General features: G+C 40.3%; 1 protein-coding gene across 1 annotated transcript in view; it reads right to left on the reverse strand.

Annotated features, from left to right (window-relative positions):
* Positions 1-1,840: 1,840 nt before the first annotated feature.
* GANC (glucosidase alpha, neutral C) overlaps positions 1,841-15,732 on the reverse strand; it is a 45,348-nt gene continuing 31,456 nt past the window's right edge. The window contains exons 18-24 of the mRNA XM_019551864.1: positions 12,831-12,895; positions 11,137-11,213; positions 9,363-9,437; positions 8,161-8,274; positions 7,369-7,481; positions 5,638-5,741; positions 1,841-3,545 (exon numbers count right to left, since the gene is read on the reverse strand). Coding sequence (XP_019407409.1) covers positions 3,436-3,545; positions 5,638-5,741; positions 7,369-7,481; positions 8,161-8,274; positions 9,363-9,437; positions 11,137-11,213; positions 12,831-12,895 — 658 coding nt within the window. The 3' untranslated portion in view covers positions 1,841-3,435. The remainder of the gene's footprint in view (positions 3,546-5,637; positions 5,742-7,368; positions 7,482-8,160; positions 8,275-9,362; positions 9,438-11,136; positions 11,214-12,830; positions 12,896-15,732) is intronic.

The following is a 15,732-nucleotide window of genomic DNA, read 5'->3' on the forward strand; positions in this document are numbered from 1 at the left end:
CATATACATATATTTAAAAAATCAGGCATAAAATAAATGTACTGCTTAGGCAAAGAACTAACTAAATCAGATATACTGATAATATTATTTCTATATAATTTTCATTAATTCATCTCCAATCATGCAATATTTTCCTATCTGAATTTTTATTCATCTCTAGTTATAACAAATGGTTCAGCTTGTAAACATGTTTATTATTGGACTTGCCCAACTTATTGCATTAATACATGGAAAATAATAAAAGATGCTGTAAAAGTAATATGATTGTTTCTTCTGCAATTACTAGATAGCTAAGCTCTCAGACCTAAAGAGTTAGTTACTTTTAAGAACAAGGGTTTCAAAGTATTTAGGCACCTAATTCCTAGAGAACTTACATACCTAAAATCCTTTCAAAATCAGGCCCTAAATCACTTTATTAGATTCCTGGCCTTGCAGGCACAGGACACAGCATAGACATAAATAGATAGGTATAGCCCCCAGTAAATCTTTAACTGGAACATTTTAAAAATGCTTAAAGTTGGAAGAAATAAGCCACGTTGACTCATTTCATGATGAAAACAATCATCATTGTAGTATCATTTCTACCTTCACAATTCACAAAATGAAGGTAAAATGTTTGTAGCATCCTAATGGCACATTAACTGCACACCACCAGCAGCACCTTTATCTTCAGAAGCAGGAACTAATAATAAATATCTTCAGAGAGAGTTTTATATAAATCCCACAACATAATAGTGTGATAGGCTGGCTGGCAGTGACCTGGCCCAGGGGTTTTGAAAGGGCAAAAGATGATTGGAGGACTTGGGATTCCCCTTCCTCACCAATCTGGTAATGATTTGGCTCAGGGGTTTTGAAGGGGTAAAAGATGATTGAAGGACTTGGGCTTCCCTTTCCGCACCAATCAGGCCCCAGAGACTCATCCCCCCATGTCCCGATTGGCCCCTTGGGTCACCTGGAGGGGGATAAAAGGGGCAGCATGGGCTGACTCAGGGGAGACCGGCAAGGGACAACAAGGAAGGAGCTTCACAGAGCTGGCAAGAGCTGAGCCAATGGGGCAGAAGCAGTGCCCCGGAAGAGCCTGAAAGAGCACGACCTGGAGGCAGCAGTGGGACCCTCAGCAGTGCGGCGTGTGGCCGGCAGGAGAGGCTCCCCCCACTCCAGGAAGGATCTGAGCAGTGACCCGAGAGGTTCCCAACTCTGCTTCCAGCTCCTCCAATCCGAGGCCAGGCAGCTCAATGTGAGGCTGGGGCTCCAGGAAGGTCAAGACCCCTAGCAGGCTGGAGCAGTGCCACCAGTGGTGGCTGCAAGGCAGTGGGAGATCTGTTTTCAAGTCCTAGCTGAGGTGACTTGGGGTGAGTGAGCTAACAGGAAGCAAATCTTCTTGCAGTGGAAAGGGCCCCTCCCCCTCCAGGTATCAAGGCCCTATATTTCCTTGTCATTTGACATTTTGCATTTTGTGCCTTTTTTATATTTCACCAACCCGTATTGTTTGTTCTGCTGTTTGTGTTTTATATTTTGTTAACTCTGTTTTTTGTCAACTCTGTTTTTTGTCAATGATTGTAGGTGTCTAACCTCTGTTGAATCCTGCCCCCTTTGGGCATTGTAGTGTCCACTATACCTTCTGATTTATGCCTGTTATGTTCCCAGTATTAAAAGGTATATGGTTAAGTCCCCATTGGCGGTCTGGCTCTGCTCTATAGGGGGAGGAGAGTCCTTACACCTCCCACAGTGCTTGTGCACCTGCTTTGATCCCTTCAATTGGAGAGGCGGTACCTCTTAGAGTACCACCCGGGTTACAATAGAAAGCTAGGACCTGATTGTCCTTTCACATGTGCTGATAATCCATATTTATTCCATTGCAATCAGTGGATTTACATCATAGACAATCAACAGAAGAGGAGAGACATCAGGTGCAGAAAAAGATCTTAGTAGAAGAGGGCATTTGCTTTTTACCCTGTTTCTGGAGTTGGGAGATGATTTTATTAGTCTGCTTAGTTCGTCCTTCTCTGATGCACATGCACTGGCATAATTAAAGACAATATTTGGGTAATTTATGCCTTCTGGAAGATTCACATCAGTGAGGTCTATCAGTCCTGTTCAGTTATCAGACCCAACTGGGAAGTGGTCAAATCTAAGAGAGCTAGAGGGATCACGTGAGCTCTTGGGGAAAGTCTGTCTACTGCTCTCAAGTGCTTTTGCCAAGGCATGGTTTTTGGCTTCTTGTAATGATAAATTAAGCTTTGAGGAAAAGGGTTTGATTTGAGTTGTGGATGGTAGGAAAGGGAGGCAGAGAGGTCAGCCTCTCCTAGGTTGGTGAGTAGCTCACCATCTTACATAACTCAAGGAAGCAAAGGATTCATCTGAGGTCACTCATCAGAGATTTGCTCAAATGTCCTGAGAATTGGAATTTTCAGGTTTCTGTCCCTTGAGTCTTTTGAGGAAAATTTGCCAATCCATCTGCTAGAAGGAGCATGTGATTGTAAGGGTGCATGTGAAAGGAAATATAATTCCACAAAATAAAGGGGAGAGAATACTTGATTCCCATAAAGAATGAGTTGGCCTAAATCAATCATACTCAGTAGGTCAGAATTTAATGGTCAGAGCATGCTTTAACTGAAATTTGGCACCCCCAGAAATCCCCAGGGAATAAGCAGCAGCAGGTGGAAATGACTGACAGCACTGTGTGGGATTACTGGGCACAGCATACAACTCCAGTGGCATTTCCTCTTCAGTGTGGAAAGAGCTAGAGATCATTTTTCTCTGCATTTCACCACCCACACTCTTCAGAGTGAAACTCTCTTTACTGTTTACAAAAAAAGTCTGGGGACAGGAGAGAGAAAGGAGAATTATTATTTTAAGTGTTTTCTGGAGGTTGAGCTAACGCCCCAAACTGATGTCATTCTGTACAAAAATGTGGACCTTTTAACATTTCAAACGTTTGGAAGTGAACATTTAAGGTGTTTTCCCATCTCCCATATTATCCTCTTTTATTCACTGTTGCAGCAACTGGCCTTTAGACAGACTGAACGGCCTTTCCTTGTCCTAGGAAGATGGAAAAGGGTTGGAGGGGGGAGGGGGTTGTTTGTAATAAGAGTAATCACACTCATTCAGGTTACTACTTCAAACACGGGCACAACTTAACCCAGTACAAAATGTACTTTGTTTGTCAAAGTGAAGCCAACCTGGGCAGGACAGTGATGAGCCCTTTTCAAGGCTTATTTGCTGTAATTTTTGCCATTTACTGACTTGGGATGAGATTTTCAAATCTAACTAAAATATTTTTGTGGGTTTTTTTTCCTCCAAAAGAAAATATTATAGAAGATCAGCCTGGGTTAGCTGCATGCTTCAAGACAGCTTGACTCATGAGCAACTTAAGTCCTCCAATACCACCTTCTTTCAACATTCTCAAGTGCTTTGAAGATGTGGCTCCTCCTCTCACTTGAGGTAAATCTCCCAGTTAGTGCCAACATTTAATAATAATTTTTCCAGAGTCAACGTGGAGGTCTTGTCATCATAGGTGAAAATAATGTCTTTGTTTTTTCCATCTAAATTTCAACAGGATAAAAGAGAATTTACTATGCATTCTAATTAGCATTTCTCCAAAGAAAATTGTATACGACTATCTTATTTCTTTTACTTACATTGGATCAGAATACTCCCTCCATCACTAGACAATGGCATGATAAGAGGAGAGCAATTATGGCCAAAGCTGGCCAATATGCTCTGCTCAACAGGCTTTACAAGAGCTGAAGGTACTATTACTCCTTTTCTTCTAGCCTGCAAACATACTTGGGTTCTATGCGTCTCCCAAGGGGAAGCTACTACTAAACGTTTATGCTCTGGCACTCTTCTGTAGAAGTTAATAATTTTTACAGTGTTAACTTTTGCTTTATGTGCCTCAGAGGTGAACAGGTGCAGGCAGCATGTTATTACCAACATCACTTCTAAAGGGGAAGAAAGATGAGGTTTCTGGACAGCAGCGGGTGCATTTATACATTCATGAATACACCTGAGTTACAGCACATCTAGTTTAGTACTTCCTTAATAAAGTACTAAATAAATGCACAGTACCTAGAGTTTCTGCACAGTAGTAGCAGTGAATGGTTATTTAGTGACGCTTACTGTGTATTAGCCTAAAAACACTGTGCAAGTAGGCTATTAGCATAGTTTTTGCTGTGACACTACTGTGCAGTGTTATTAGGCTAATGCACAGTAAGCATCTTGTGTAGATGCACCCATGGTGGAGGAAAAAGTCATCATGCAAATTCCTCTTGCTTTCCCTAGAAAAGTTTTTGTGTAAGTTCATAGTTTTCTGCTCATGTAGTTCCATAGTCAGAATCTATGGACTTTCCTGTGACAGAGAGAGAGAAACATGAACATTTTTGTTCTTAGCTTCAAATTTCCTTTCTCAGGCCATAGACAGACAAGGTTGTTTGGGTAAATGTGATATTTTTTTATTAGACCAACTAAGAAAAGATATCACATTTACCCAAACAGCCTTGTCTGCCTATGTCCTTAGATCAACACGGCTACAACCAACAACCCTTACTCAGGCCAGGACAATTTACAGATTTAACTCATCCTATTGGAGGGTAGAAAAGGATTATTTTACTTCTAAATTGTATCTCTTGCTACATGATTGAGAACATGAACTAACTGTTAATTCAGAAGTACAGTTACAGTAACTACAATATTAGAATGATAGAAAATTAAGGTTGGAAGGAACCTCAGGAGGTCACATCTAGTCCAATCCCCTGCTCAAAGCAGGACCAGCCCCAACTAGATCATCCCAGCAAAGGCTTTGTTTAGCTGGGTCTTAAAAACCTCCAGGGATGGAGATTCTACAACCTCTCTGGGAAACCTGTTCCAGTGCTTTTCTATCATCCTAGTTAAGAAAGTTTTTCCTAATATCTAACTTCAATTTCTTGCTGCAACTTGAGACCATTGCTCCTTGTCTTGTCATCTGCCACTGCTGAGAACAGTCTAGCCGTATCCTCGTTGTAACCACAGTTCAGGTAGTTGAAGGTTATTAATAAATCCAAAGTGTTTTCAGTTTTGGGACTTATGCTGCAGGGCCCTTTGCTGGGAGACAGCTGTAACTTCATCTCTCGTTTCCAAAGTGCAGCCAAGGAAAGAGGAACACAGATATTCCTGTGGACCTGCAGAGCCCTAAGTTTCAGCGCAGCTTCCTCTGGGCAGGGGTTTATAGAACAGAAAAAAACCCCTCTTCCATTACCCTCCACCACGCATAGGCACCACCTGCTCTTTAAAACCCAGAGAGTTAATTCCTGCCTCCATTTCAGTGTTCCTAGCATAAGTGCTCAGACTGGCAGAAAATGTCTGCTGCCGGGGGAGCCCTCCGAAGGCTAGGTTGATCCCCAGGCTGAAACGCTCTCTGCCTCTCTTTTTACTTTATACTGTACTTTGTTTTGCTTTGGGTTTATAGAGACTCTCCTGAAGACTAAATATGTGTCAAGAAGATCCCTCGAACATGGGTGCAATTACTGGCAGAGCAGCACCAAGCAGTGTTGCTTCCCATTCTATAATTGTTTTCTGTTTAGCCTTCTGAATTTGTTGCCTTTAAAGAGCACCAGCAAGAGTTTTAAAATTGAAGTGAAATATAATATAGTTTGTTACCCTGGTAATTGACGATCGCAGATGTAGGCTGCTGTCGAACTCCCAGAATTAGTACTCGTTCAACTCCACATTTGGTGCTGTACTGTCCATTTCCATCTGCACAGCTGGAAAAAAATATCTTAAATACAGCAGCTTCTCAGTGGAAGTGCAACAAAGGATGAAAACTTTAAGGGACAAACCACAACTACACTCTCTTGCTTCACATTTCCAGAACAGTTTATTTTTCCCCTAATATAATTTCTGTTATAGCAGGGATAATTTTCCCCTTTGTTAACTGCCATTATGATGCATCAATTAATCTCACAAAACAGAGATTTATTTTAGCCAATACAGAAGAAAATAGATATAGCCAATACTGTAGAAAATACAGATTTAACACTAGAATGTTTTGTAAATTAATTTCAGTTTTGCCAAAATGGGGAAAAAAGCTAAAAAAGTTTTATTTTAATATGTTTTGAAGTGACATGTTTCAATTTGAGATTCAAAATATTTTTGTTTGAATCTTCAAATTTATTTTAAAATCCTTCAAAAAGAATTAACTGAAAACACAATGTTGAAATTAAATATTTTTTCAAGGCACATTGATTTTTTTCCTGATTCTTTAATATGCTAAACATATAGAAAAAATTGCTTCAGGTCAATATGAAATTATGTATTTTTTCAACTTTTCAGAACTATCTGTCAACCAAAAAAAAAACCTGTTTGCACAGTTCACAAGCTCTTGGTTACCTGTTTTACCTCTGAAAATGATTTAAGTAGATGGAAATGGTAAAGGTGCATCTACACTACAAAATGTACTCTCTGAAAACCTCATAACAGGATTCAGGCTTACCTATAATGATGGACTTAAAGTGTGTTTTTTAACAAAATGTTACCTAAAACATTCTGTAATCCCATTTCATGGTAAATTTTACAGATCTCCACCTCTGTCTGAGAAGTTTGAAGAAGCAAGGAAAAACCGGTAGGTTCATGACTATATTACTTACCCATCTGGACAACAGATCTCATTCAGTCATTCAGGGGGGTGCTCTCCTCAGTAGGCTACCGAGTTAGGGGCTCTTGCTTGCTGTCCTTATAGTTCTGTGCCTCTTGTATATTGGGCTGCCCCAGTTGCCCAGCTTCAACAGAAAGAGTGGATGGTATCCACACCTAGCCTATTTTGTAGACTGGTGGGTTGGGCACTCTCCTGGAGGGTATGGCATGTAAGACTGAGTTCCCTTAGACTGAGGAGGACCTAGAATCCATGTATCCTTTTTCATGGACAAGGGGAGGGCAAGCGCTCTAATCACTGGGCAATTTATATAACAGGTGGGCAAGCTCCCTCTCCTCTTTGACAGTGAAGGTCAGTGTAGGTGCTATACTTGGTCCCAAAGTAAGTGGTGCTGACAGTTAGGTATCTCTGGGCAGTCTGAATTCTGAGATGATGCCATATAGGTGGTTAAGCTCTGAGGAGGGGTGGGGGCTCAGACATACCCCTAAGCTTGGTTTACTCCAGGTGCCTCCCAGCTTACACCTGCATACCCTTATCGTGCCCTTTGGTGGCATGAAACACTGTTGTAGGGACCCTAGATGCCTAAACCTGTTGGTTTTGATCACTCTCCTGTGACACGCCTAATGAAGGCAACTACAACAATTTGGATTGAACCCAAAGTAAAATGAATTGTAAGAGGCATTGCTATTGGTAGCCTATAAGTTTGGGAAGCTAAACAAACTTCTGTCAGTTACAGGTACCTGGAAGAGAGCATATTCTCATGGAAAGTGAATTTCCTGTACAGGAACTGCTTCTTATGGAGGTATTGAAATGAATGCCCATCGTCTAGATAGAGCTCACCTACTGCAGAGTCCTATGGAAGACACCAGATGTAGAAGAGAGTTAACAGCAGTTTATTTCCAGTTTCATTGTGCAACCCTATAAACACAAAAAATCTTACTATGTGCTAAAAAGATCTGGAATACTAAAACACTCCAGTGAGGAATGATGCAGTATTACAAATGTCTGGATATTATGGCTTTGTAAATTTATCTCCTTATCTGTGCAGCACCATGAAAAAATTATCTTTGCAGCTGGAGAGGAGCTTTGTGGCCTGACATAATCCTCCACTGTCTTCTCCTCTTTCCAGGTTACTGGAAGCTGGTAGACAAAGAAGGGGAAAAGCAAAGGGAAAACCAGGAACTGCTCTAGTTTTGCAGCCATCCTACAATCTTGTGCTAAAGGAACAGTCTTTGTGCTCCATCAGGGTCCCCAAGCTGAAGAAATAGAGCCCAGGAAAGTGAGAAGGTGGCCAAATTTCTCCCCACTAAATTGGAGGAGACTGGCTTCTCTTCAAGCAGGTGTGTTTGGCCTAAGCCATGCTGTGTTGGCGAGGCAGGCAGCACAAAACCACCTGTTTTCTATATAGCAGGTCCTGCTGCTGGAGGAAAAGATTCCAGAAAGTGAGGAGCAGCTGGAACATGACAGTACCAGAAGAGACGGACAAAGGGGAAAAGGGACAGGTGGATAAAAAACACACAGGCCCATTGTACCTTGGAGTCCAGGGCAACACGAAGTTCATAAGAAATATCTGTCATCCATTCAGTGGATTTTCCTACTGCAGTCTTTAGGAGTATGATGCTCCCCCCACGCTGGAACACTGGAATCTACCAACAGCAAAACCAGGGCAGAAGACCTCAGCTGTGAAAATCTCAGTGCCATTCACTGATCATTATTTTTTTAACTTAACTGAGGAGAAAAATGCAGATATTTCTTACCAGATGTCAACAGAGAGCATGCAACTTGATAAACTTTGTTCTACTTACAATAGGAGTGGAAGCAATCTTACTGTATTCTCGTTATCCTGACAACATTCGATTATTATTGTTACCCAGTGCAGTGTCCCCGTCCCAATTAAGAGCACATACTAGCAGCCAGGGTGGAATGAGCAAAGGATACAGGCAAAGATCACGCATTGGCCTGCTCTGGCAAACACAGGTGCTATCATTCTACGTGCCTAATTGTCACCTAAGCCTGATGTTGATAGGCACGTAGTGGTTTTGACCACAGTAGTCCCACCTAGAAACGTCAGGTTGCCAAGTGAGCTCACACCTCCCTAAAATGCTGCTGAAAAACTTTTTGTTCTTCCAACATTCCCAGAGGGCTGGTCTTACGAGGGAAGTTTCTGTGAAAAAGGTAGGGTGAGTGTGAACTTACATTTCATTAGTTCCTATGCACCAGTTCCATCTGTGGGCAATTTTAGGGTCAGATTCTAGTCTACCTATTAGGCATGTAAGTGGACAGGTGCCTAAATATGATTCCTTCCATCCTGCCCAAGTCCTTGAAAAACAGTTAATGTAAAAGATGGGTAGGCCCTCCTTCTCGCTGTTTTTTGTGGCTGCATCTTTAGGGTCAGGTGATGATATGTTACAAAGGTATGCATGAACAGATATTTCAGGACACGAACAGGGTGGAATAATGTCACTCTTAGGCACCTAAAGTCTACTTACATGCCGTATAGGTGGGATGGTATCAATTTAGCCCTTAGTATATACTAAATGCAAGGTAGCCAGCTCAACTTCTTAGTACACATTAGGAGTGTCACCACGGGGAGTTAGGTCAGAGCAGCTAGTTTGCTGTAAATTTACATCTTTGCTTACTGCCTAGTATCTCCCTGATTTTATAAGTGCTTGAGCAAGAGACTTTTTTAAATTATCAAACAGATGGAAACAATATTTTAGGCCAAACAACATACACTCTCCAAAGTTACTGGGATCTTCAGTTTTCCTGGACCTTCCATTCGAATAAATCTTCTAAAATCATACCACACCTATACCAAGGAAGACAGAAGGAACAAGCATGATATATAAGCAGAGAAAGATCAGATACCTGTGCAGGGATATTTGTCTTGTGATTTCATTCCTGGGTCTCACTATCCTTTACTGTTTTCTTGAGATGCAAGAAGTACCTTTTAATGTTGAGTCCAATGACCCAATTCCTCACTATCTAGTAAAAAAACATAAAGACCTTTTCTACGACTTACATTAATTTTAATAGATCTTGAAGCTGCTAGAGGTATTAAGTAACAGTGCCATTCATAACGCTACAGTATGTGTTGTGTATTATGCGAAAATATGAAAACCCAGTGGAGAAAAATTTGTAATAAATATTGTAATAAAATGTAACTGTTCCACCTGTCACAAATTTGAGCTACACTGTACTCAGTGGTGGCAGATAACAGAACAAGGAGCAATGGTCTCAAGTTGCAGCAAGGGAGGTTTAGGTTGGATATTAGGAAAATCTGTTTCACTAGGAGGGTCGTGAAGCACTGGAATGGTTTACCTAGAGAGGTGGTGGAATCTCCATCCTGGGAGGTTTTTAAAGCCTGGCTCAACCAAGCCCTGGCTAGAATGATCTAGTTGGGGATGGCCCTGCTTTGAGCAGGGGTTTGAACTAGATGACCTCCTGAGGTCCCTTCCAGCCCTAATTTTCTATGATTCTATGAAATTTGCATTATGAGGAAATTGCTTTGGGCTAAGCATTACTAGGTTTCCCCCAGGTTCCTCCCCACCGTCAAAAAAATGATCATATGATCTATTTCTCATGAATTCATTAATATAATTTATTATTTATATATTTATTTTGTGTTGTGACATGAAAGGCCTTTAAGTTATATGTTCTAGAATTTAAGGACACTCTTTATGCAGTATCTCCTTGACAACTTCTGCTTCTGAAACCAAGTCATTTATGTAGGAGTATATTGCACTGCCATCATGTGGATAAATAACTTCCACTTCAGAGAAGTACTGATTTTCTTAAATGTGTTGGTGTTTGCTGTTCTTAAATAGGACACTGAAGAACAGTCTGCACTGCAGCACTTTGTGTTGTTATCTTGACCGACGTGGTACCATGTACTTACTAGTTCCTGAAATGAGAATCCTTACTTTGAAGTGTATTCAGTGAAGATGGGGTGGGAGAATGGGACATAACAAGCATGTACAATGATCAGGGTGACAGAAATATAGCACAAAAATGAGATATCTTCCCAAAGTTCTCTTAAAATATCTGTCTACCAACATACATCTTCCTTGTGCAGCAATCTATGGATGCTAATCCCACAGCATTGATTCTAGTGTCTTTATTACCTTTTATCTCCCTCTTTTATCTTTTCCTCCAAGTAAATTAAAATTTACTGTAGGAAAAATAAATGAAATAATTAAATAGATTATGCCATCAGCTAATTTCTTGTAGAGAGGTCACAGAAAGAGTGCATCTTGAGAAGTGATTTAAATTAGGAAGGGGATGGAGGTTTATGTACCAGTCTGGAATAGGTAAGTATAGAAAGCACAGGGGCTGCTGTGGGACAAGCAGAAAAATGGGGGAGAGAGGCTTTGAGAAAAGGCCCTCTGAGAAGAGAAGATATGAATAGGTCATTGCTACTGTGTGATGTGTTTGATTGCAGAAAAATGAAGGTAAATGATTTCTTTTGAACTAAATACCAGAGATTGTATGTTCTTACTTATCCTTACTTCATCTGATCCAGGCAGTAAAACATCCACTTCAGTGGCTGCTTGTTCAGTGACTGGATACACCAGTAAAGCTTTTCCTGAATTAAAAAATAGAAAAGGAAGTGTGGCAGTAGGTGGACATGGAGTAGAACACAGGAGACCCATTATATTCTGTTCCTGGCTCTGCTACCTTGCTGGATGATGCTGGGCAAATAACTTCCCCTCTATACGCCTCACTTTCCCCTTCTGTAAAATGGGGTTAATAGCACCAACTTCTTTGGTAAAACACTTTGAGCTCTGTCAATGAAAATGATTATATAAAAGAGCTAGATATTATTATTGAACATGGTTATTATGTAAAACACTTTACCCAAGTATACTACTCTGGAGCTAATATTAATGATGAAGACTATTGAGTTGTTGGATGAGGTCTTCAAAATCACTTAATGAAGTCAAATGCTCAACTCTGTAAGTCAGATGCTTGGCTCCTCTTTGCACCTGAAAATCCACCCTTCCATAAGAGTTATGCCAATGCAATACCAGTACAGAATCCTGAACTTGGCATATTTTTACTGTTAACAATGGGCCCTCACCAAAATGTTACTTCTCTATCAGGGTAAGGGACTGGAGAATCTGTAATTTTTTCCTGTTAAACCAACCCCACCCCCTACTTTCCTATAATCCAAATCAACAAAAAAAAAAAGCATCACTTTGCACACAAGCTTCTGTAAAGTGTGCTTCACTGGAAATATTTACACTTTGTTCCTGAAAGATATATTGAGTATATTGGTTGGGCAGTGCTGTATTCAACATATGCAACTGATGTGGGAGCAGTAGAAAAAAGTTCTGAAGATCTAACATGACACATTCAGAGGTACAAATTTATTTCTTCAGTTATCTCCAGCCTCAGAGTTACAGCAAGATGGACGAGGGTGATTTATCTGTGTTGATACAAGAGGTAGCAAAAGCCTTTCATACCGCCTTGAATTTAGTTACAGAATCTTAGTAAGAGGCTGCTATGAGTCCCACAGTTTCCAGTGAAGTGCTTGCCAAATGGTGCTCCCCTTTTTCTTGCTTCTAGTTATAGGAGAGTGGGTTTTGTTCAAATAGGAAAACATATTAGTATGTTTTTCAGTCTTTCACCCCACTTGTAAAGAGGGAACTTTTTTATGGGAGTTCATTGTTAACATACAGGAAACACAGCACAGTTTAGGAATCTGTGCTGTGCTGCATGATTAGAACACTTCTAGAAAATTTACTGACTTTGGGGTTGCAACAACTACAAGACTAGCTCCTTCATATTTTAAGTATAATCTCTGGAAATACTGGCTTGTAGGGGCAGGAATATCAGCTCAACAGTCAATTAATGTTGGATGACATTTATCCGGAATTCCTGCTCTTAGTTCTGTGCTCAAATGATGAAACTAATTTCCATGTGCCCCACAGGGAAACAGAGGCCAAGAGTGACTAGTAATTTTGGGTGTCTCCATTTTTTTGCATCCGCACATGAGTTGTTTAAAGGACTTCCACGTAGGAAGTCCGTAGCATTCAGTCTCTGAAAATGTAGCCCCGTTTGGAGATCTTACTCAGTATCACTATTCACTTAAAAATCTTGGCCAAGGTTTTCAAACTGCTTGCTATTACAATATGCTAATGTCAGAAGTGTGTAACTTTGAAGCAAATACTAGCTGATGAGAAAAAAAATCACTACTTACCCAGCATGTACTCATCTTCTACACCAAAAGTTTCTACTTCCTCAGGGAATTCTACCCAGAGAGGTCTGTGGGAAGCAAGAAGGTTGGGTCTACTCAGTTCTTCCTTTCCCAGGAAGTCCTCTGTGACCTAGCTGAAGTTTTCAGGCTCCCTTTCCCTGACTTTAAAGCTGTGGCTACTAATATCCAACACAGGAAGACTGGATAAGTTTGTAACCCATGTGTGCCTTTAAATGCCATATTTAAGTCACCTGTTAAGCTCTGCTGTGTAACAAGACTTAAGGCACTTCTAGTACTTTTATACTCCCACTCTGCAAAAGCAGAAAGCAAGGCAAATTCAACTTTTTGCTCAAGCCTCTTGCTGGACAGACGATCATACTAGAGCTGCCCAAACTGGTATGCACAATTTACGATTCGTAATTTTGTTTTGATCCATTTTTAAAACTTGTATTTGGCCCCATGCAGTGACTGTTACCATGCATACAAATAGGACATTAGCATGTGTAAATATCTGTACAGTTACATGCACAAATAAGGTTCACAACTGAGTGCAGCCCAGGGTTTCAACACTATTGAAAACCAGGCCTCATCTTTCCTAAAAATCTGTGATGCACTGGCATCACAGCTAGTGGGAGGAAATGTGACAGGAGCAGATAGCAATTCCAGTGCTATCTGTAAAAGACAAAACTACAAGAGTGTTCAGTAATTTTATCTTCCACTGAAATGACAGCTGCGATTCATTCTGTTGAGATGTCTATCGGCTGGAAAACAAAACAAAGCTAGCTTCCTGACCTAATTTCTACACAGTATTATTCTACTAAAGGAAGAATGGCTGTAGGGAGTGTGGCACAGAATATTATGCCTCATCTTTGAATTATCTATGCAAAATTAATTCTCATAAGGGTAACCTGGTAGCCTATTCCTCCAAATGAACAAAAAGCATTTAAATAGAGAAAAAAAATACTGATATTAGCACTTTCAGGTCAGCAGCTTAGGGGTCTATTAGTAATATTTAGATATGAATCAGAGTAGGGGATAATATTCTTTTTGAATATTAGTAAATTGATTTATTGAATCTTTCTCTTTTAGGAAGTGAACATTTCTTTTCTTTGCTTTAAAAAAAAATCATATATGATTATGAAAGTAAGTGATGGTAATTTAACTCTTCTTCCAATGCATCCTTCTTGCCATAACCATTAAACTTCCTGACTTGGAAGAAGGATTTTTTCTTTAAAGAACAAGAGATTTCATTTTGATTTAGTCCATTATGATCTTACCTCATAACTGGTTCAGCCTCAGCATGTGTCCGGTAGAACAGTGTATATAAGTAGGGAAGAAGGCTGTACCGCTCTCTGATGGCTTCCCTGATGATCTGTGTATTCTTCTCTCCAAACAGCCATGGTTCACGCCGTTTGCTGTTCAGGCTGGCATGGCCTCTGAAGAAAGGCTGGTATGCTCCAGCCTGATACCAGCGAACAAGTAGTTCTGGTTCTGGATTTCCAATAAACCCACCCACATCAGCTAGATTTTAGAGAGACAGACAATGAGTTTTTGGAAAGGTTTCTGTAAAATGTGGAATTCCATTACAAACATGCCAAATGCTTAAATATGTTAGTTGAATATGGACATGCTACCCTGCTGAAAAGTACCAGCCTGATCTCACAAAAGTAAAAAAATAAATAAAAAAATTGTAACATCCAACTATTGACAAAGTGGTTTGTTTGCTTTGAGAGATATGGTAAGTCTTTCTTCTGGACACACGATTAAATTATAGCGGTACTAACAGACGACAGCTTGAGGTTTGCAGTTCAGGATGGGACTTGGAGCTGTAATTAACCTAAATATATAAAACTGCTTTGAAATACATTGGACTGTAAGAGGAAAGAGGGCTGTTTTGGGGCTTAAACACTAGCTTTTCATTATCTGTGTTTAAATCTGCCTCAGAATGCAAGCTTAATCCAGCTGATGGTCTACTGTTGGTGAAAAGTTCAGAATAAACACCTTACCTCCACAGAATGAAATTCCTACCATGCTGAGTGTAAGCAACATTGGAATGGAGATTTTCAGGTAACTCCAATCTGCTGTGTTGTCCCCTGTCCATACTGCTCCTGGAAATCCCAATAGCACTGCTTTAAATTTACATACTGAGTTCAGGCTCATAAGTCAATGAACAGGTCTGACTAAGAAAGGAGGAAGAGGGGGATTCTAAGCTAGCAAACTCATTTCAGGTCTTGTGTTTGGTGTGAGCATACTACTGGAATAGGCAACTGATGGTGGGTATGTGTTATGGAACACCATGGTTTGCTATCCATCTTCCAATTTTTGCCAGCTATGAAAGATAAGGCAGCAGTCAAATTTTAAATCCACTCAATTATATGGGAGATGTATATCAAAGCTGTCTTAATGATGATAATGCATTGCTGTGGTTAGTAATACCAAGGTACCAAGTACTAGGCCCGTCAAAATTTGGTATTAAAAGAAAATCAGCTCTACCAGTATATTTGGCAACAGCATGTAGCTTGTCCATACTTACCATACTTCTGTGATCCAGCAAAGAAAGATCGTGTGAGGACAAAAGGTCTCTCTTCTCCTCCAGAGCGCTTGATGAGTCCTTCTGCAGTTGCCATTTGCTAAAAAGCATGAAGATAACTGATAGGGAGCTGGCCTTAATTATATTCTATGTATATCAGGTTGCCGTTTTAGATCTTTCAAGGCAGGAACAGTAAGAAACATATGTCCAGAAATAACAGTAACTATTATCAAAGTACAAATGATTTGTTGCAACACACTACAGGAGAGGAAAATAAAGGGCTTACTAACATTGCACACATCATACATCAATGTTATTACATTGTTGTGGCAGAAAGGTGAATGGATGTCATTGCTATTATAGATGTGATTTATC

The sequence above is a fragment of the Crocodylus porosus genome, unplaced genomic scaffold (genome assembly GCF_001723895.1).
Source record: "Crocodylus porosus isolate Cpor-Errol unplaced genomic scaffold, CroPor_comp1, whole genome shotgun sequence".
NCBI lineage: Eukaryota > Metazoa > Chordata > Crocodylia > Crocodylidae > Crocodylus > Crocodylus porosus.